The sequence below is a fragment of the Simochromis diagramma genome, unplaced genomic scaffold (genome assembly GCF_900408965.1).
Source record: "Simochromis diagramma unplaced genomic scaffold, fSimDia1.1 OVJJ01000308.1, whole genome shotgun sequence".
NCBI lineage: Eukaryota > Metazoa > Chordata > Actinopteri > Cichliformes > Cichlidae > Simochromis > Simochromis diagramma.
Genome location: NW_024386785.1, coordinates 3,343,311 through 3,364,554, shown reverse-complemented (window position 1 = coordinate 3,364,554; position 21,244 = coordinate 3,343,311). Strand labels below are relative to the sequence as shown.

The 21,244-nt window shown below is 42.5% G+C and overlaps 3 protein-coding genes across 7 annotated transcripts in view; 1 reads left to right on the top strand and 2 right to left on the bottom strand.

Moving 5' to 3' along the window:
* LOC120728145 (CMRF35-like molecule 5) overlaps positions 1-2,168 on the top strand; it is a 3,134-nt gene extending 966 nt beyond the window's left edge. For 2 of the 3 annotated variants that reach the window (XM_040022921.1, XM_040022922.1), the window contains exons 2-6: positions 1-199; positions 313-372; positions 646-771; positions 852-880; positions 1,516-2,168. The exon at positions 1-199 is cut by the window's left edge. In XM_040022921.1, coding sequence (XP_039878855.1) covers positions 1-199; positions 313-372; positions 646-771; positions 852-880; positions 1,516-1,656 — 555 coding nt within the window. In that variant the 3' untranslated portion in view covers positions 1,657-2,168. The remainder of the gene's footprint in view (positions 200-312; positions 373-645; positions 772-851; positions 881-1,515) is intronic. The other variant, XM_040022923.1, reaches the window with a different exon arrangement.
* LOC120728121 (neural cell adhesion molecule L1.1-like) overlaps positions 1-21,244 on the bottom strand; it is a 589,469-nt gene that overhangs the window by 172,812 nt on the left and 395,413 nt on the right. The gene's annotated exons all lie outside the window — the stretch shown is intronic.
* The window catches only part of LOC120728123 (PDZ domain-containing protein 4-like), a 51,714-nt gene continuing 33,944 nt past the window's right edge, over positions 3,475-21,244 (bottom strand). For 2 of the 3 annotated variants that reach the window (XM_040022864.1, XM_040022865.1), the window contains exons 5-18: positions 20,098-20,344; positions 19,888-19,972; positions 17,704-17,802; positions 16,916-16,978; positions 13,950-14,051; positions 10,921-11,384; positions 10,626-10,812; positions 8,988-9,438; positions 8,388-8,802; positions 8,210-8,280; positions 7,689-8,035; positions 6,654-6,794; positions 6,267-6,379; positions 3,475-5,279 (exon numbers count right to left, since the gene is read on the bottom strand). In XM_040022864.1, coding sequence (XP_039878798.1) covers positions 5,036-5,279; positions 6,267-6,379; positions 6,654-6,794; positions 7,689-8,035; positions 8,210-8,280; positions 8,388-8,802; positions 8,988-9,438; positions 10,626-10,812; positions 10,921-11,384; positions 13,950-14,051; positions 16,916-16,978; positions 17,704-17,802; positions 19,888-19,972; positions 20,098-20,344 — 3,029 coding nt within the window. In that variant the 3' untranslated portion in view covers positions 3,475-5,035. The remainder of the gene's footprint in view (positions 5,280-6,266; positions 6,380-6,653; positions 6,795-7,688; positions 8,036-8,209; positions 8,281-8,387; positions 8,803-8,987; positions 9,439-10,625; positions 10,813-10,920; positions 11,385-13,949; positions 14,052-16,915; positions 16,979-17,703; positions 17,803-19,887; positions 19,973-20,097; positions 20,345-21,244) is intronic. The other variant, XM_040022866.1, reaches the window with a different exon arrangement.

Below are 21,244 nucleotides of genomic sequence, written 5' to 3'. Positions count from 1 at the left end.
GACAATGTTCTTATTGAAACATCTGAGGAAAAAGCACAAAAAGGCAAATATAGCATTGAATATGAAGGTACAGTGCATTCTCCTGTCCTGTTTGTGACCATCAAGCCACTGACCATGTCTGACGCTGGGCGTTACAAGTGTGGTATGAGCATGTTCTTTGGGAATTCAGAACAGGAGGTTAAACTCATTGTTAAAGCTGGTGAGTTTCATTAGATTATTACTAACATTTACCAGAAATTGACTTGTTTTGGATATTTGAAAAATGAAAAGTTCACCTCCGTTTAACAGACGACGTTTCACTGTTGTTCACAGCTCCAACTACCAGCTCACCCAGCTCCACACCTTCGACCACTCTGTCTCAAGGCAGCGAAGGTAAGACGTGAGTTTAAAGGTGCAGAGATTAAACTGTGTGATTCCTCAAAAACAACATTTTGTGCTGAAAAGCATAAAAATCCCAAGAAAATGCAGATATGTTCAGCAAGTGACTGCATGACAAACTCAAAATTCACAATCAGTTAATAAAACTTAATACATTTCAAAATGGACCTAGTCTGTTTCTAACAGCGGGGTCTTATAGCTCTTTCTCCATTAATGCCATCTTTCTTCTGATTGGTGGCTCGTCACATCCCTTCTCCTTTTCCTCAGCCTCGGTCTCTGACACACGCTCAGAGCACTTCCTGCCTCTGGTTGTATGTGTTCCTGTGGTTCTTTTGGTGTTGGCAGCCGTTCTGTTCCTGCGCTGCAAGAAGAAGACACAGAGGAAGGTTGATGGTGAGTGTTCTCCAACTGCATGTTTATCATTTCTTTGCTATGAATTCAAATCCAGACTGTTGTCTGTCTCCGTTTCACAGGAGTAACCCTTGATTACAGAAACACAAAGGTACTGTTTATTTTTATTTATTGTTTTTACTGTCATTGTTGACCATGTGCACTATTTTTTTCTTGAACCTAATCACTGTCTAAACCCAGCAGGAAAGTCAGGAAAGCAAATCCCTCCAACCATCAGCTGACAGGCTCAGTGCAGTAACACAGATTGTTTTAGATACTTGGAATAAAACGCATCCAAACCTAAAAGAAATCTGTCTGAACCTCAGAGAGTGAGAATTTCATTTATTTGTATCTCCATCTATACAGAAATGTATTCAGATTACCCCAAAGCAGAATCAAAGAGGGGTTTATTAGAAATGACATCCTCAGCTCTAAGCATATGTGAATGTATCTGTTGCATGAAATGCAGAGTAAACAGAACCACAGCAAAGGGTAGTTTCACCATGAAAGCAACAGAGCACAGAGAAAAGCCGAGCTGGCAGCTCACCGTGCTGCCCGCGCATCATATCTCAGAGGGATGCCACGCCCGTGTAACTCACACATAGTTGTCACCACTAGATGGCAACACAAGCAGGATGATTTGAAGAGCTGGGCGGAGTTAAAGGAAACTTAAAGTCTGTTTAGGTTTCATTTCAGTGGAAACATTCTCACCCAACAAACTTTTAAAACTGTTGTTTCTATTTTCAGATTGAACCTTATGAAAACTCCGTTTTTCACACACGTGAAGACGCCATCTACGAGAGCCTCGATCCAATCAGGAGTGACCAGGACACAACCTACTCGACACTCTTACACACGCACACGATTCACAAGGTGATTCAAGAGTGATTACAGTTATCGGTGAAAAACGGATGTTTTATAAAGTTTTATACCCACGTGCATGATCACACGTCTTATAAAAACAAATAAATAAATAGAAGCTACATGTAGGTCATGGGCGTCAACCTGAGTTTGTGTTTGGGACACATGAGGAAGTGATATCCCTAAATACAACTTGGTCCACAGAAATGATCCAACACCCTCGTGAGCTTCAGCGCACCTGTTGGCACATTATGGAGTAATAGTGAGTTTGTGATTGGCCTCCTGTAACAAACACACTGGTGTGTGCGACTCTTACCTCACACTGAAATCATTCTTTCTCTTGCTGTGATTTTTTTACGTTTACTATGTTTATTTTTACTTTATTACTTTGTCCAGATTCTTAGCTTTGTTTCATGTTTTGATATTTTGAGTAGTATTACGTTCATTTTTATTTGATTTTATTATTTTAGTCTTAAGTCACCTTGACAAGGCTTCACATGCTGTCATTCATTACCCTGTATAATAAAAACTGTTGATTTCAAATCGAATTTCATTGACAGAAACAAACTGATTCTGAACTCGTCAGACAAAACAAATCAGCAAGTGACTCATATACAAGCAGGAAGGAGCGCACTGTCCTCAAAGACACTACGCTCTTGTCTACGACGGTGTAAACGTGTAAGATGAAAAATGATTGAAAAATATCAAATATCAATGCTAAAATGTAAAAAAGCTTTAAAGTGAAATTGCATTTAACTGAATATTAAGCTCAATGCTTTTTCTATTTAATGTGGTATTAGTGTCTCATGGGGCGTCACAGAGGGGAACTCTAACACCCACCTCAGCTCAAACATGTGAAAGGTGCTTCCACATCCACCCAGCAGGTGTCACTGTTGACCAATAATTTCGTCCTGACTTGTTCAGCATTTGGTGTGCGTCTATTATACACACTCTAAAACTACATCCTTTACTTTGTTATGAATTTTACAGCATTTATAATATTTACAGCTTCTACAAAATGTGGATTTCAGGTTTTATTGTGATGGATGTGACGTGTGACGTCCACACTGTGAAAGTGTTCGCTTGGTTCGACAGAATATGATTTTCTTCACTTCCTGCACACATTCAGGTCCTTTGATAGAAGCACAAAGCTGACTGTGACCCTTTATTATCATATCTGCATAACTGACCAGAACAACTGGGTACAGAGACCCAAAGGGTCATTAACAATTTAACAAAAACAACCGCAGAGAATAAAAAGTGGAACAAACTGGAGTTGTTTTGTGTCTCTTTCATTGTGGTGTCTCATAGATGTATGTTTGATTTATATTTAGCTGTAACTGAGGCTCCTAACAGTCACACAGAACATGGTGTTAATTAGGAAGCAATAAAGGCAGAGCAGCTAAAGCTAGGCTAGTCTTTTTACTCACATCTTGATGATGTCACTGACTTCTATCTTCCTGCTTTTGTTTCACAAGAGAGACGATCTGACTGTGGACGCGTCAAACACAAAGAGCTGTTCCCTAAATGGGCATTATTACCTCTGATAGGACCCAAAAGATCCAAAATGAGCATCACTCGGCCTGCTGATCGATATTTTTCATAATATATCCACAGACAGTATGAAGTACTGAGCACACTGATGCGGAGCTGCAGACTCTTACTACACAACCACACTGCAGTGACAAAGTGACAAGGGTTTTTCCTTAATCTTAGCAGCATTATTTCTTTAAGATTCATTACTAAAGTAAATAAATTTCTGTCAGCTGATAAATGAAAACAAACAGATGTCCAAATATATCAAAGAAAGCAGGAAACACGTTTTATTTCTCACCTGCCTTTTTATTTTATTTTAACACTTTCACACCTTTCACTGCTAAAAATGTACTTTACAGCACTTTAAGAATGACATCCAATAATAGTCCAGTACATCATTGTCATGCATTCTCTGTTGAACACCTGCACAGCGTCCAGCACGACGGACCTGCAGCTCGCTCCTGCAGGATAAACAACACAATCTATAAAATTTATAAAATTTTAACAACAATATGAGACTCAACATTTAACATATATCAACCATCAACATGAATAAACTGTTTACAAAAGTTATAACTTTAAAAGGTTTTCTGAGAAAGCGATTTACAAATGATGATCAGAAGACGGGTGTTGTGTAACGTAACCGTGACAGCACAGATCACACAGCAGCTAGTAGTAGTATTGTAATCATATTTTACTCAGTATCAGTAAATGTTTGAGTAAATATGTATTGTCCTTAAACAGTGATGTCACTTCCTTCCTGGCGGTGTTGTCGCTGCTTCACTCGTGGCGCCGAGGAGTTCATGAAGGACCAAAACCTTTCAGATCCATGAATTCTTACAGTTTTTAGTGTTTGTTTTTTATCATTTTGTAGTACTTTGTTTTTAAATGAATGAATTTATTTATTTTTTATGTATAAAGTTTTGGAATTTTCACTCCTATTTCTTTCCAAACTGATTTGTTTTGAATGAACAACAACACGTTTGGATAGATAAGTAGGCATGTCATATATCATACAGGGATAAATGTTGCTCATCCAATTGATGGTGGCAGGAATATTGTTCCTATTCGAGGGTCCACGGGGTCAGAAGCAGCGTCCACCCTGAACTGGCTGCCAGTTTATCACAGAGAGCTCTCACACCTGTGACCAGTGTGGAGGACAGACACAGCAAACATGAGGCTGACGGGGGGTCCAGCCTAGAATCTGCTTCATGTTCAGTAGCAACACGGACAGAAAGAAATAATGAATGTGAAAGAAAACGTTCATGTTTTCCTTCCTTTATTTGTGATGTTTTCAGTTTCAATCCTCCATAAACGTCCATTCTTCTGGCCTTTTTTTCTCTTAAAATTACACTTACAGTCATTTTTTCTTGATGGAAAAGTCTTAGCATGAGCGCAACTTTGCTATTCACAGAAAAATTTGTAATTAACAGCGATGTAACTGTGCACCTGGTTGAAGGACCAGGAGATCAAACCTGTGCTTTTTTTCAGACTGTCACAGCCGAGGCCAGAACAGGACGTTTCTGTTTCCTTTCGAGGCTCATGCGTCCTTACGTGTATCTCTAATGAGTTTGAAGTGACGTCATAAAGTAAAGAGGATTATTTTCCATCCAAACAGTTTAGTATAAACTCTAAAGTGTTAGCTTCATTCTCTGTTTGCACTCATCTCCGTTCTTTCCTTTTCATGCTCGGAGGATTCCTCCTCTGAGGCCAAATGTTTCTGTTTTAAGTCTCTCCTCTTCTTATCCACCTTTGTTTATAATTCTTTAAGTTTCTCTCTTTCTGGTGTTTTCATGTTTTTAACTCCACAAAAAAAGAGCGTTGAGCTTCTAGGTCCACACTGTGTGTTTCCATGGTCTCCTTGTTGAGGTCACACAGTAGTGACAGACAGCAGAGGGTTGTAAATTTTCTTTCCATCCGGTGACCTCGAGCCGTGAGCCAGCAGCTCCTGGATGGTGATCCAGTTGTCGAGAATGCGACGATTCCTCCTCTTTGTGATTTTCTTCTGGCTCAGCTGCAGGATGTTGCTGCTGGGGGAGTTATGCTGCACATTAAACTGGAGGCTCTGGGATAAATGGGGCTCTTCAACGCCCCCTGTTGATGACAAAAGATCCCTGAAAATAAAAAGACTGTGATCAGTGCCTTCACGAACTTCACGTAATGAAGTAAATGTGTCATTTTCCTTCTTTTTCTCTATTTTGTTTTTGTGTGAACACTTTTTTAAGCCACTTGTGTACTGCACGATTGAGTCCTGTGGCTCTCACCAGTAGGATGTATTCTGCCCCCTGGTGGACATAAACAGTTGCTTCAAATATTTCAAGCTGTTAAAATAAAATTTAAAAAAAACTAAACATGCAGACACCTCAAACTTCTTTCTTTTCATACAACTGCACACATGAAGTCCTTACTACTGTTTGAAGGGAATCCTGAGGAACTCGTCGGAGGGTCGGAGCCACAGATACGACATTTCAGCGCATAACGAAGTTACGCAACATTTAAAGCTACATATAAAATCAAAAAGCTGCACTGCAGTGTAATATCAGTATGTGTGTAATAGTACAATATGAATTATTCAGTATTGAAAACGTGTCCTCCTGTAATCTGCCGTCACTCATCAGTTGAGCACCGTCAGATGGACCAATGAAGTCAGACCTGTGTTTTAAAAACATTGATTTGCAGCACCAGTGTCTCTATAATTATTTTGCGTAACGGGTTATTTACTTTGAAGGTATGTGAGGTTTCCGCTGTTCTCTCCTGACCTCTGACCCTTTAAAGGTCTGTGCTGACAGGATTTCACAGGTGATCTCAAGGACCTCGGGTCTGTAATGGTTCACTGACCCACAAAGAATTCACCGTTTTAGTGTCTGTATTTACAGAAAACCACAATGGCCGTTTGACTGATGGCACACCACAACATTTTAAACATTATTCAAAAGTAAATGTGTCATTTCAACACCATCATTTCTTCCGACAGACGACAGTTGAAAAGACTTCTGACAGTGATGAACTTCATACTCTGAGGATAAATGTGGCACCTTTTATGTTTGCATCTGTAATAATGACTGAACTTCTGGGGTGTCGTTGTAGATTTCGCCCCGTACCTGTCTCCTCTCATGTAGTCCAGGCGGCTCTGCATCATGAACTCTCTTCTTCTTCTGTACTCTCGAGCTCTCAGCAGCTGCTGCTTCCTCTCCTCTTTGCTCCAGTATCGACCCTGTGCAGAGGACAGAAACCAGTTTGAAGCTGGTTTAATGAGACTTTGTCATGTTTATTGGGCTCAGAAGCAAAATATAAGGGCTAAAGTACTTCTGTTTTATGTAAACTAGGATTTAATGACAGTTGAAAACGATGTCACAGCATGTTTGTGGCGATGAATCGAGATTTGCTCGTCAGAAAACAAGTAACAGCACATACTGGACATACTTTTGGTTTGAATCTCAGCTCTTTTAGTCCAATGACATGTTGTCATTAATGTTTGCAGACTCTACCTGTTTCATTTCACTGGCAGCGTCATCGTCTGTCGTCATGCCGCTGCGTTCCTCGCGGATCTTCATGGCTCTGGCCTTCAGCAGACGATCTCTGACCGGCCGCTTGGCCACATAACGAGTCCCATCGCTGCGAATCTTTACCTGGACACGAAAAGAACACCTAGCATCTCATGTCAACGGAAGACCAGACATTTAAAGTTTCATCTCTCTTTGAAATGTTTCTGTTGCTGCATGCTGCTGTTGGATCTCTTGCTTTTCTTCGGCCTTGAGTCTTTAAGCTGAATGTAGAAAGTTTATTTTCTATTGATTACGTAGCTCCAGTAGCTCAGTTGTGACGGCATCTTTCAAAAGATTTTACATTTTATGCACAGACACTGAAGGTCTTTAGCTGAAAATCGTGTAAATCACTTGACATCATTTTCAGTGCTTTACAGTAGTGAACCATGTTAAACTGGGCCACAGAGGCCTCTGTATCATTTTGATGAACAACTAATTTCTTTTTTAAATTTTTTTGAATGTCCCGTCCAGCACTGTAGCAATCAAGTAGACCGTTACAGCTTTTGCTATACTGGTCCACTTGATTGACATATTTTATTTGACCTTTGTTATTATTTATTTTTTTCATTTGGACTTATTACAATTAGAACAGAGAAGACGGGGGACAGGGAAAAAGGAAAAAAGAGAGGTTGGGAAGAGAGTTAACAGAAGGAGAGCAAAAGAAAAACAGAGGAGAAGAAGGATGGAGAGAGAACAGACACTGACAACCTGCTTGATCACCTGCTGAGAGGAAAAAAAGAAACCACCAAAAAGAATAAAAACACAGCAGGGAAACAATTAATCTCTTTCCTGGTGATCATAATCAAAAACAACAATCTTGTAGTTGTTATTAAGGCCAGAGGGTTTTCTCAGACATCAAATGATGTCCAGCCTTGTAGGAGAGGAACCTGTGATGAGTCCCAGGATATGCTGGACTGGTCATTTTGCAGCTACTCCACCAGTTTATTCTTTTCCCTTCAGTGTTATTGCACCGTTTACCTTCCACTCCATGCGCTGTGGAGACGCGTTTGGTGATGAGTGAGTCAGTCCAAGAGGTAAGGCCAGTCCTAACCGTGAGGCACCTGCACGGTGGTCCTCCAGGCCACAGGGGGCGCTGTTCACACTCCTGGGGCTTGCCGGCCCACTGCTGCCTGTGGCTACCCCCCTCTCCTCCCCGTCTGCCCTGCCGCTGTCTCTCACTCGGTCCAGGGGGTCCACCAGACCCTCGGAGGGCAGGGTCATGCAGCTCTGATAGCGTTCTAACGGTTTGCTGTGTCTGTGCTGCCTCCGGGTGAAATAGGGGCTCGACTCTGCACTTCCACCTTCAGGCCTGTAGGGGGCTCCACCTGCAGTCATAGAAGTGATGGAAATGATCATCAAAGACCAGAAAGTTTTACACGTTACCCACAAACATCAGTTTAAAGGAAAGTGTTCTTTAGCTCATATGCTTGTTTCTTCATTATAAACCTGTGGAAAGGCTCTTAAAATGACCCCGATATGCTTACAGAGAAAGATTATACCTGCTCTGGAGCTCCGCCCTCCATCAGCCATACCCCTCCTAGAAGCTGACCCCGTTTCTCTGGTCAGAGATCTGATGAAGGCGAAATACATCAAAATATCCACTATTATTAAAACATATCACAAAGGTCAATATGCATATGAAAATAGAAAGAACGCTGATTGCAGCAAAACCAACACCTGAACTTTGAAGGCGTAGAGGGGGTGGAGCTTGAGCCATTTGCAAAGTTTCCATTGGAGGTTTCGTACTTCCTGTAGGTGCTCGGGGAGAAGGAGCAGCTGAGGTTTGAGTGACGCCGCTCTCTGTCTCGGTCCCTCCTGTGACGTCGAGGCGTGAGGGGGGAGTTTAGAGGGGGGAGGCGACTGAGGGGGAGGAGCGGAGGTGGAGAGGTCATGCGTCTGCCTCCTTCATCTTCATCCTCCTGAAGAGGCGGGATCTGTTCGGTGCTGACCAATGGCGTGCTCCGGCAGCTTTCCCCTCCGGTGTTGTAGGCACTGGTGCTGTCTTTGTCATCCGATCGCTCGCGCTCCGGGAGTTCGTTGATGGCTGACAACTCGTGGTGATGAGGATCGTCATTATCCTCGTTATGCAAATCTACAAGTTCAGAAATAGAAATAAATGAACTGTTAAAAATCCAAACTGCTTTGCTTTGTCTAATGACACCAAAGTAAACTGGATACATAAATGATGGCTTCATGATCACAGTTTTTTTCCTAGTATAATTCTGTGTCATAATTCACATGTTTCCTAAAGACGTCCGGATGTTATTTGTTTCCTACCCTGGTGCTGGTTGTTACCTCCTTCAGAGGGTCCTGGTCGGCCCGCTCCACCTGCCACCGTCTCCTCCTCCATCATCCAGGCTTTCAGACATCTCTCCCTGAGCTGCTGCATCTTTTGCGCTCGGAGAATGTTGCGGCACTTAAACTCCAGGTGGCGCAGCTCCTCCTCGATCAACGCCAACTCGTGCTCACTTGGCATCTCTTTGCTGTTCACGTCCACTACCGATTCAGAAGCTGTGCCTTCAGCTTCCTCTGCTGCCTCGTCCCCGTCCTCTCGGCCTTTAACTTCTGCTTCAGTGGTTTCCTTTTCCAGCTCTCTCCGGCGTCTTTCCAAATGTCTCTCATACTGATATTTGATCTCTAACAGCTCTTGGTAACGCTGGCACTCTTCCTCCGTCAGGCCCGGCATCATCATGGTCATTGTCAGAGGCTGGTGATGGTGGTGGTAATGCTGCAGGTTGGACATGAGGTGTAACATCAGATAGAGCTCATTAACTATGATGGTGTGTAACCACAAATACATGTATTGACAATCAGCTTTTTTATTGACGATAAATATGAATAATGATTTCATATTTTCTGAGGATACCCAAAATACAAAGTCTGGGTTTGGGTCCTTTCAGTGCAAAATAATCTACCAGAAACATTTATTAGTATGTTTTTAAATACTAAATCAATGGTGTATCCAACGACAGATCTCAGGAAATGTTGGTGAGATGTGTTACATGTAGTTTGTCAGCTGCTTCACAACTTAAATGTCAGAGAAAAGCTTCAGATGTTTCTGACATGACAGATAGAATTTCCTTCATAGCTGCATTATGGTTGGTAACACAGTACCATTATATCTGACAAGCACTGGTAGGTGTTTGCTTTTGCATTCCCATTTCAGTGGAAGTGTTGGTCCCATGGCTTGTTGCTATGAAACAACTCAAGAGTACCACTTCAGATAACAGCTTTGAGGGTTTCCTGGTGCAGCGTCACAGCTGAGCATGCAGTACATCCCACAGAGAATCTGCCTGCATTATTAGGGACATCTTAAAGAAACGTTTTATTATTCTGCAGTTTTTATAAATCTGTTTTCTTCCGCTTATACAACTCGGGGCCCAGCTACCATAGAGTGAGAGCACATCCTGGACAGGTTACCAGTCTGTCACAGAGTAGTCAGCCATTCACACTCACATGTTACACACATTCTTGGCACATACAGTCAGTTTAAAATGAAACTAGTTAACCTAAACCCCAAAATGAGATTTGCACTGTTGGAAACAACACACAGACTGGATTTGAACCCAGGACGTCCTTGCTGTAAGGCAAAAGTAGTAACTGCTGTACCTCCATGCTGCTCATTTCATAATGCACCATAGAAATCCCAAAGCCAACAGTGCAGGAGTCCATCAGAGTACTCTGATCCATGTCAGTGGTACTCAGTTTCAAGCCCATTGTTTCCTGCAGAAGTATTTTACAAACACCTGACAAATGATCGTGGTCTCCAGGGTAAGACAAACCGTCTGTGGCTGCACAGTTGTGCTGATGTATGTGACTGTTTTCAGACAAAGTGGATAGTACCAGGTTTGGAGCTTTTTATTTAGTGACAATAAGTCAACAAAATGATCACCTAATAGGATTTGAACTTAGTACCTTATGGTGGTGATGGTGGTGAGGACTGTACGCTGCTGCTGCTGTTCCTCCTCCAGCTCCCCAGTCCAGACCTGGGAGAGAGTCAGAGCTGAGCTGGAGATCGCGCAGGTGGAGGAAAGGAGGGGTGATGTCTCCTCGACCATGCCCAGGGCTGGGACCGAGGCCAGGACTAGGTCTAGGACTTGGCCTGGGTACAGAAATATGAGCATGGCAGAAAAACACTTAAAGTCAAATTGTAGCTTGTGAGTTTGTCATTTTTTCCTAATAATTTGAAGAAACTTTCTTTCTCTGGTACCTGGGGCTGGGTCCAGGTCTGAACTTCCTGGTGCTGCCTGGTGTGTTGGTGGTGTTGGTGTTACAGGCACTGGTCTGATCACCCAGCAGGTCATGTTCAGATGTATCCTCATAGCGGGTGCTGTCATCTGTCCGACCCACCCCGCTGTCCAGCTCCTGGCTGTTGGACAGCAGAGGTGCCAAGTTCAGCAGAGGAGGGAGGGGGACCGGTGGCTCTTTGTCATCCTTCTCTCCTCGCTCGCCATCCTCTCCTTCTTCATCCTCTTCATCTTCCACCTCACCGTCTCTGCCTCCCCCTGCTACTTCTAAAGGAAAGGATGACCTGCCTTCTCCTCCTTGGTGGAGCCGGTAGTAGCCAGTATTATGAGAGGAGTTGAGAGAGCATGAAATGTGTGGGTTTGAAGGAAAGTCTGCTCCCTCTAGAGTCAGTTCCATGTCCTCCTCTGGATCGATGGGGTTTTCATTCTGGAAGCAAAGACACACAAGCCAGTCCAGGTGGAAATGAACTAAAGAGGTCAAGAGCCATGCTGCAGCGAGACAAATCCTTTTGTAACAGTTTCTCAGGTTAGGCAACGATTTTCAGCACAGTGTTAGCTCAGTGTGCAGACTGTAGCTGAGGGTTAACAGGAGCTGCACAGCGTCACGCATCACTGAGTACAGAGAGCTAGTTACATTTCCCCACTAGTGTCAGTACAACAGAGTAGAAACGTGCTGCCAGCTCCATTCTTGGGTTATAATGGGAGTATTCTGTGGGAGCTGCTGTAACAGGTTTGTTGTTGACAAGAAAAATGAATTCATGTGACTTTAATGTGCTTTATTGACGCTGCAGATTTCTTATTAGAGAGCTCATGCATCAGTGTTTCCTTATGAAATTGATTTTTTGACTTTGACTAATGTCAACGTTGTACTGTCGTCTGTTAAAATCTGCACACAGTACTGATTTGTTGAGTGTGTGTGTGTGCATGTGTGTGTGTGTTTAAACCCTCACGCTTTCAGAGGCTTGGTTGTTTTGTCACTGTCTACATAAATTCTCATTGTTAGCTAAAAACTATTAAATGAACACTGAAATGTGTTGTGGCCCAGCGACTTACTCAAAACCCACAGAAACCAGCTGGTTAGGAAGGCCACCTGAAGATGGTAAATATTTATAATGAGAGATATTTCAGAGCTCCTAAAGTCTAAAAATGTATTTTATGTGATTGGACTGAAGAGGGTCTAATCCACTGTAAATATGAGCCTTTATTTACAAGAGCTTGGACTTTTTGTGAGCATCTTGACAGAAGGAATATTTTACCTTCATTTTCCTCTGTTGATCCATTTCTTCCCTTTTCAGCTCTGAAACCCACTTTTTTCCCCTCCTGTGGCATTTTACGAGTTTTTATAGGGATTTTCTTTGTTTTTATCATTTATTTTTATCTTTTTATTGATTTATTTTTATTCATTTTAAGAGGTGTGTTCATCTACTATTCTTTGTTTTATACAGTCATTATAAAAAGCTTTCATATTTGCACTGATGCCTGCGGCGTGTGACAGAGGCAAGAGGTAAACTGGCTCCTCATCTGCAGGAATGTGATGGTCAGTAACTGTAGTGCAGACGGCAGCATCCAGATGTTTTATTCTGATTAGACAGATGGGTGTCAGAACTAAAGCAGCCATAGTTTGTCCATTGAATAAAAGAAAATATTGCTTAGAATTTTCCAGAAAGATGAATCTTGTGTTTTGATCGTCTCTTTTCTTTGTCATATACACTGGAGTCGGCTGTTATCAGTGGCTTTCTTAAACCTCACTCTGAACTTCCAACATTGATCTTTTAGGTTTGTTGGACATGTGATCGTTTGTGCCGACAGCGTGTTGATGTTTATTCCACAGTAGGAAGTGCGAAACAGGATGTTTGTGGATTCTAATGCTTTTATTGTTACGTATGCTTTTTACATGATTTTACACACGAGTTACATGATGGTGGAATGAACTGCTGCATGCATGATATATGCAAAACATAAACGAAGACATGCAGATGTCATAAATGTGTGTGTTGGTAACTGACTGACGGCTCACTCGTCTGGTTGATGTGAGTACACACACACACACTCTGTGAACATCATCCATAAGTATGTATGTGCAGGTGTGTTTGAGCTGACGTGTGAATATGGTGGGCTGCCGTTCTTCCTCTGTCAGCAGATATGGACACACTGTGGGACCTGCTGTCATCCCAGAGACATTTATCATGGCAGTGTGTGTGTGTGTGTGTGTGTGTGTGTGTGTGTGTGTGTGTGCCAATGGCTGATACATTTACAGCTCAGTGATGATCAAAAGGAAACTAAAGGTTTTGCCTAATTCATGTGACCCTGAAACATTATATGGTGTATTTCATTATGATTGTAGCGAGACAGGAAAGGTCACCAGAGCTCCAGACTTAATATTTGAACAAAAAGATCAATTTACTGTCAACCCAGCTGTTGGTTTTCCATCTGCATGGGTCACAGACTGGTGGATAGAAGCAGCAAACACATATCGTTCCTGTTGGAGGAAACCAGGACTGTAAGCACGCTGTGAACTAGAATGTGATTTTTATGAAGGTTTCCTCTCATGTCGGCCACCCACAGCAGCACAAGTGACAGAAAGTAGGTTAGTAAACTGGGCTGCAGGCGAGCTGAGTGATGAAACAGGAGCGACACTGTTCAACCTGAAGTTACAGAGCTCCTGTTCTGTTCCCGAAAAGGAAGGAAAGCACTGTCATTTATTTATTTACACACTGGTTGAATCAGGATTATTTTATTAACTATTGAGCAAATTCAAGTGGTTGAAGAGTCTGACTAGGATGCATTATGGACACAACACCAGGACAGACCGAGGAGGGACTGGATAGATGATGAATCAAAGTTTGTAGGATTCATCCTCTGGGGACAATTTAGTGCCCTTTAGTGTTTTTAAACACAGTTAAAGGGACCTTCATCTGTGTTAAAGAGGACTAGTACTCATCAGTAGAAGTATGTGCACTTCTTTAGGAGGCTGGTTGAATGGTGTTGCTACCTCTATGTCGGGCCTGGCCAGCAGCAGGGAGAAGTTGATGCTGTCCTCTCGGGTCAAAATGGCCACGGCTTCCTCCCTGTTCTGAATATCCACGCCGTTAATCTGGAAGAGAAGAGAGGAGTTATTTTAGACTCATTAGAAGGAATAAAAAAGGTAGCTGTCTTTTTTTAAACTAGTCTTTGGTTAAATGTTTTTTTATTTTAAAATACCCACACTGGTGGATTTCCCACACTTGTAGGGAGACAGCACATCTGTTTTAAAGGGCCTTCCTCCCTGTGGGGATGGATGTCATGGGAACTGGTGCTTGCATCATCTGTCCACAGCAGGATTACCATGGTGATGGTGCTGCTGTTCTATTCTTATCACATCGCAGCTTTACCTTTAGCCCGACACTGTTTTCACAGGGTCGTGAGTCGGCGGGTTGAGAGTAGAAATGTCAGGAAGATAAATTTTATTCATATTTGGCTTTGACAGGCAAACTCTGAGAACAGTCAGATGTTAAAAGGCTTAATTAAACTTCCACTTAAGCCACCTCAGACAGTAAAGTGGGAGACTACTACTACTCAGTCTTTGTCACATGTAATGAATTTTGAATTTTGTATCTCTTTACATTTTTTGGTGGAATAGTCTCCGAAATTTCACCCGTCCATCTGCGGCACTCATGTTCTCATGCTGTTACTTGTTCTCTTAGGTTTAGAAATAATAAGAGTCTATTCTTATTGGGCCAACGGCATTTCAAGGAAATGCAGTCAATAGGTTGCTGGTTCAATGCCAGATGCTGGCACGCTGGAGCCACCGGAGATTATTCTGTGAGCAGGTGTTTCCTGTCTGGATGGGCACGACAGTAGAAAACGTTAAAGGCAGGCTGTAAGCTCCCATCCAATCAGAAGGTACGGGGAATTCACTGTGCAGTATCACATATGAGGCTGTGGAGTTTGGGGGCTTCCCATGAAGAGGAAATCTAAATCAGCATTAAGGATTCAACAATGATAAGCAGACAGTAGCTTCAGTGTGAGGTTTTCATTAGTTAGCACTGCGTAAAGCATGAAGAACCACACGTGAAACGGATCAGCCACAGACTCCATGTGCTTAAAGCTCCTGCAGACGGCCCAACCTCACGGTAGCCCAACAGCGGTTGGTAAAGTAGTGACAGCCTCTAATGTGCTCATGTATGTTTGTAGGTCTGCGTTTGGTGGTGGGAGGGCTGTGGAAGCACAGCTCATTTACCACTTATGTGAGGCTTGATCGTGCACCGCAGAGATGTCCACAATTTAAAATGACTTGTTCAATTTAGGCACTTAAAATACTTTATTGTTAAAAACACAGTTGTTGTTTTATTAAGCTTTGTTTACTTGGTTTCCATGGTGCTGTCTCCACATTTCCTCTGTCGGGAAAAATGCCTGCACATATTTCTGATATGAAGAGATTTATTGAGTCATCGCCGGTGATGGCAGCCTGGGCATCGATACGCCATCAAGCAGGTCGTTTTAAGCTCCGAGTTTGTAGGTGACGTGTTTGTGTTTTTTCTATTTATACCATTTTCATTTGACAGCTTTTCAGATTGCAGTGTCCTTCTCATTTCCTTTGTTGGTCTGCTCTTGTCCTGTTTTTTGATTCCCCTACTGCGAGTCCCGTTTTCACTTAAAGCACGGAGCTGTCCTCGCTCGCCTTCTCTGGGATCCTTCTTCCTGTTTTCACATTTCAAAACTTGACATCAGGCTTTCACACCTTCTTCTTTCTCCTTCCTGCATCATGTTGGCAGCAGGAGCTGACTGTTTGTTATTTGAGTCTATATTCACTCTGTAACAGATTACAAACAACGTCTGACTCAAATTTGGTTCCTTTTTAGTCTGGACTCGAGGTTAATTACCTTTATTTTACTGCGTCTCACCATCACTGTGTTTTAGAGCAGCTGTTTCATATGCACAGCGTTCATGCACAAGAACTATAGAATGAGATACATTCAGATTGACTGCCAGCTGTGTTATGCTGGTCTCTATTCTCTGACAAACAGAGAGGAACTGTTGGGGTGCATGGGTCGTCGACCCAGACTTCTGAGTGTTCATTATTAAACGACAAAGAAAGTCGCCTTGATGCGACTTTTGTTGTGATTTGGCGCTATATAAATAAAATTGAATTGAATTATTATTGGACTTTGATTTTTGCTTTGTTTATCACTTCCAGTCGTTTGGTTTCTTTGTCACAGTTGTGTTTTCGGGTTCTGTTCTGTTGCTGTATCGCTGTGTCGCTCTACGTCTCTGTTCCCTCTGTTGCAGTGCCTGCCTGTGAGTCTGTGTTATGTTTCCTGTTTTACTTTGAAAGTCCGTGTCTCATGTTAATGCGTCTGGTTTTGCTTCCTTTGTCTCGTTAGGCCTGAGTTGCCCCAGCTGTGTTTCCCTCCTGTTACCCTTTCCCTGATTGCTCCCTCTGTGTATTTAAGCCCTGTGTTTCTCTGTGTCGCCATCGATCCTTATCGTGCTGTGTGTTCTGTTTGTGTAAGTTTACCTTGGAGTCTTAGTTTTGGTACCTTTTTGGAGTTCAGCATTAAAGCTGTATTTAAGTTCACCTTTTGTCTCCGAGTGTCTGCACACAGCCTTCAGGAGCAGCGGTGGAAGCGCAGGGTGACATGTTGTCTCCCCCACCATTTCTCTCTGGCAGTCTATTTTTAGGGAAGCAGTAACTGGGCTGCTGACAGCTCGCTCTGATTGGACAGAAGTGTCCCAGGGGTCGCAGGTATAAATTTACATAGTTCGATCTGAGTCTGTTTTAACCCTCACAGTCATTAAATCTGGGAGAGGACACGTTTGTGCTTTATTTCTGGAGGACGTGTTTTTGACTTACCTGAAGGACGAAACTCAAAATTTCAAACCAGTTAAAAACAACACCTGTGTTTATTAATAACTGTGCTCTGTAGAAAGTGTGGACGTGTTTCTTAATCACCTCCCTTTTGTTTTGAGTCTGCGTACCTGCAGTATTCGATCGCCCTCTCTGATGCGTCCGTTCTTGGCTGCGATGCTGTTTGGATTAACCTCGCATGAAAGTGAGAAGTGATACATTACCTCATAAGTTAGGAAAGAGATGCATTAATAATAAATAAATTAATAAATACATGAGTAAGTCACTATAGGCTGGCCTAATTAATAGAAATTAGGACAGGCTGGTTCTAAGAAGTAATGAATGAAGTCATTAAATGAGCGGTAACACTGTAGAACACCGTGAATAAGGCGCAGGTACCCTGTACTTGCAGGCAGCAAGTCAGGTTTTAGCAGGAAACAATAAAATAATTACGCTGTTAGACCACATGTACCCTGTGATTATGCGCAGTTTTGTTTTTAGTTTTACAGGAAACAATAAAATAATAACAAAAAATCAAATTTTAAGTACTGGGTCATTTCATGGTAAATTTCCAGAAAATCGAGCAATATTTCCCCATTTTACATCTCATGTACCCTGTAAAATCATAAGTACAGGGTACTAGAACCTTAGTCACTGCATAACACAAAGCACACCATAGAAACTACAGGATACTTACAGTGTACTTGTTTTATTGTTTTCTGCAAAAGCCTGACTTGCTGCCCTCAAACTGCACATAAGTACAGGGTACTTGTGCCTTATTCGAGGGTCGTGTTATAAAGTGTTACCAAATGATGTACAGAAAAACTACTAGAGAGAGAGTTTAGAGAGTGAATTAGTAAATTTACTAATGACTTTCAAATAAAGGGCTAAAAGAAGATAGGTTCCTGTCTCCTGTTACCTCCCCAACATAAATGCCAAGATCCTCCTCATCATCCGTCCTGTAGCAGACCGTCAGTCCCAGCTTCTCCTGCTGGCTGGACTTGTACAGCTCCACCTCCTGCAGGAAACACAGGTAACAGTTAGATGCTTCCTGGTGAGCCTCGCAGCTCTTCATGTAGCTTTGTTTGTTTGTTGATTCTGCAAGTGTGAAGCAGTTATTATCATGAATATTATCTGAGTGGCTCCCGTCTCCTTTACAGCTCAGTGTAAAGCTGAAACGGTCCAACATGACTTGCTTGTGAAAAATCTCACTGCTCTTTGTATCTGAACATTTGAAATACTGTTGAGGTCCATCCACTCTAACAGAGACCCAAATGCTTTTCTAAAGTTACTGACCCATAACCTGAAACTTCACGCAGACCTGATCAGATAAAGTTTGTGCTATCTGCTCTGTTCTTTCACTGTATTTCATACGCTGACACCCAAAACTTGCTAATAATTGATACGTGACAAATATGTTGAAGGGTGAGAGCATCCATGTTTGTGAGGGGAACAAGAGGGCAAATAAAAAGGTTAGGAACGATAATGAGGTCAGAAAAATGGGATAAAAACGATTAAAATGTCTGATCAAACTGACTTTGAACAGAAACCTTATTGAAGGATAAAACTGAGCAGACAGAGCAAGTGAGCGCTCTTCAAAGACCACCGCAAACCATCAATAATAAGATGAGGCTTGTAAAGACCAGTTAAGACCATCATATATCCAGCAATCACCTCACTGGTTTTAGCTGGAGGGCATCAACAGAGGAAATGGACAGACAGGAGAAGGTGATTTAGGAAGGAAATGAAGGATGAAATTCAAGGAAGGCAATTAAATCTGGAGATAAGGATGTAAGTAGGGGGGGCACGCTATCTAACGATTGTAATTTGAAGAACTGAATGACAGAGGAAGTCTCTGATATACCAGCTGGAAAAGACGTTTCCACTTTGCTGACCTCTCTAATGACCAAACTGTCATTTGTCTGAGGAAACAGTCAAACCAGTGCAGCAGAAACAAAGAAAAGCGTCCATTCAGCCTAAAACAGCGGCCCCTTAGATATTTATACACCAAAAATGTGACGGATCTGACCTTTACTCACAAAATAAGTCATTTTGTTTCAGTCCCGCTCTCGATGGCCTGATTTTTGCTGCACAGGTATAAATGTCTCAATTCTTATATTTTTTACTTCAAGTGATTTTTTTTCGTCTCTGACATCTTCCTCGTCTTTTATCGTGCTCCCTTTAAAAGAACGATCATTTAACTGGTTCCACCATGAGAAAAGGACAATGCAAAAATACTAAATCTGATACTGATAAATATTCTACACAAGTTAATTTCATAAATTAAAAACAGACTAGTATCAGAGTACTAATGAACTACACCGCAGTCATGTGAGGCTGAGGTCAGCAGGGAGGAGGCTCAAAGGCACACTGGACAGGGATGGGAGCAGCTCGGTGTCCCACCAGAAGAGCTGGAGGCGACTGCTGAAACCCGTCCTGGATGAGCAACAGAAAATGTGGATCGATGGAAATGTCGCCCACAAAGGTGCATGCAGAGTGAGCGCAGTAGACAGTTTAGTTTGGACTCAAATAGAGAGTGTGCTACTTTAAGTCTTAATATGCATCAGTGTGCAAAATTATCTCCAGACCAACGAACAAAGATTTGTCTCGGAGACGTAAACTACCGTCTCCTACGCTGCAGTCAAATCCATCCACTGTGTGGCTCATATGGATCAAATTAAAATGTGAACACAGCCAGGCTTTTCAATGTGTTTCAGTCTTATTCTGGATATCCTTCACATGCAGTGAAACAGTGAATGGTATCTTCTGTCTTGCTTTCACAGGGGAGACACGTGATTGAAAATGCATGAAAATTGAGTCTTTGCTCTGAGCTGACATGATGAACCACAGCTGGGAGCCCTGCTTTATATTCCAGACGTATTCATCAGGATAAGTGACTTGCATGTGGCTTTGTGCATGTATTTTTCATGGAGTCAGAAATTTGCCTCTGGGTATGTGGCGGTTCCTCTCAGGATAAGGTCCAGTGCTTAAAAAAGGTTGACAACCATTGTGTTAGTGAATGGGAAAAACTGCCGAAGGAATTTTTGGAACATTTTCATTTTGTGTCATTTGGTTGTTGGAAATGCAGCTGAAGCTTTCTCACCTCATATTCCAGGTCATCCTGCCTGTCCACCTCGTGGTTGGATACATCAAAGTAGTCATTGGGGTCGTTGTATTCAAACACACAGCTGGAGACAGAGAGGTGGGAGACAGAGGAACCGATCACCATCGTGTCCAGTGTTTGAGACATTTGTGGAAAGTTTTAAATCAATGTTGTTTTAGTGTGAAGAAATGACCACGAGTCAGAACGTACAACTCATTGATCTCATACGGCACTGCCAGGTGAGGGAGGGGAGGTGATGGAGGAGGTGGTGGGGGAGAGGAGGAGCCTCCCTCACCATGGTGGTGGTGGTGATGGTGACCTCTGCTTCTCCCCAGGGTCAGAGTGTTCTGGAAACTGATGTCAGTCTGCGTTGCATTGTCAACACAGTCAGGGATCGCCACCATGGCAACAGAAGAGACGGAGGAGCTGACCGTCCCGTTACCGCACACCAACGTACCTGAGGAGGAGGCGCAGGAGATTCAGGAGCACAGATGACGGAGGGAGCCGAGTTTAAACTGAAACTCTTTGGACAAACTGAAATTTACACGTTATAATATTTTGTGATGATTTGAAGATGTCCCACATGGAACCACGTCCAAACAAACTGTATCCAAACAAGTAGTTATAATTTGGGGTGCTTATTGCTAACCCAGGCTTATCATGTACAGCAGAAAGATGTGAAAAGTGTAACTCACGTAGACGTGTTAAAAACTGCCCTTCCTCATTAGACTCTAATATTAGAATGATTGACTTTATAGCAGAAATAAATGTTAACTGGGTTACACAGTCCTATCCTTTTGGTCACTTCTAGCTCCAACCTTTCATTTTGTCTTTGTCTTACTCTTCCAACTGTGAACCTGAGAATGTTTTCTAAGGAGCTTGGAAAGAAAAGCACCCGGACTTCTTTAAGTTGCTTGAAAACGTTTCACCTCTCATCCGAGAAGCTTCTTCAGTTCTAGGGTCAAACGGTGGAGAGTCCCAGATTGGTGGTGCATGATCAGGTCAGCGAAATCAAAGGAGCAGCTTTGAGCTACAACCTTCAGAGGTGGCGTCTAACATGATGAAGAGTTCAGACGTCCTGCTATCACACAAAGTAGCAGTCCATCTGAAGCCAAACGCTGCCTTCACATTTCAGGCTTTGCTTTTTCTCAGATTTACTCAGCTGACCTTCAGAAGCTCTACAGAGAACTGGAAATCTCACCTTTTTGTAGAACACCATAAACCCAGACTCCCAGCATTTACAGACTATTTGCACCTGTGATCTGTTGCTCACCAACATTTTCGTCCACATCAGACCTGCACTGTCTTTTCTATCTGCTGGAGATTTTGCTCACAAACACAAATCACCTCTCCGCCC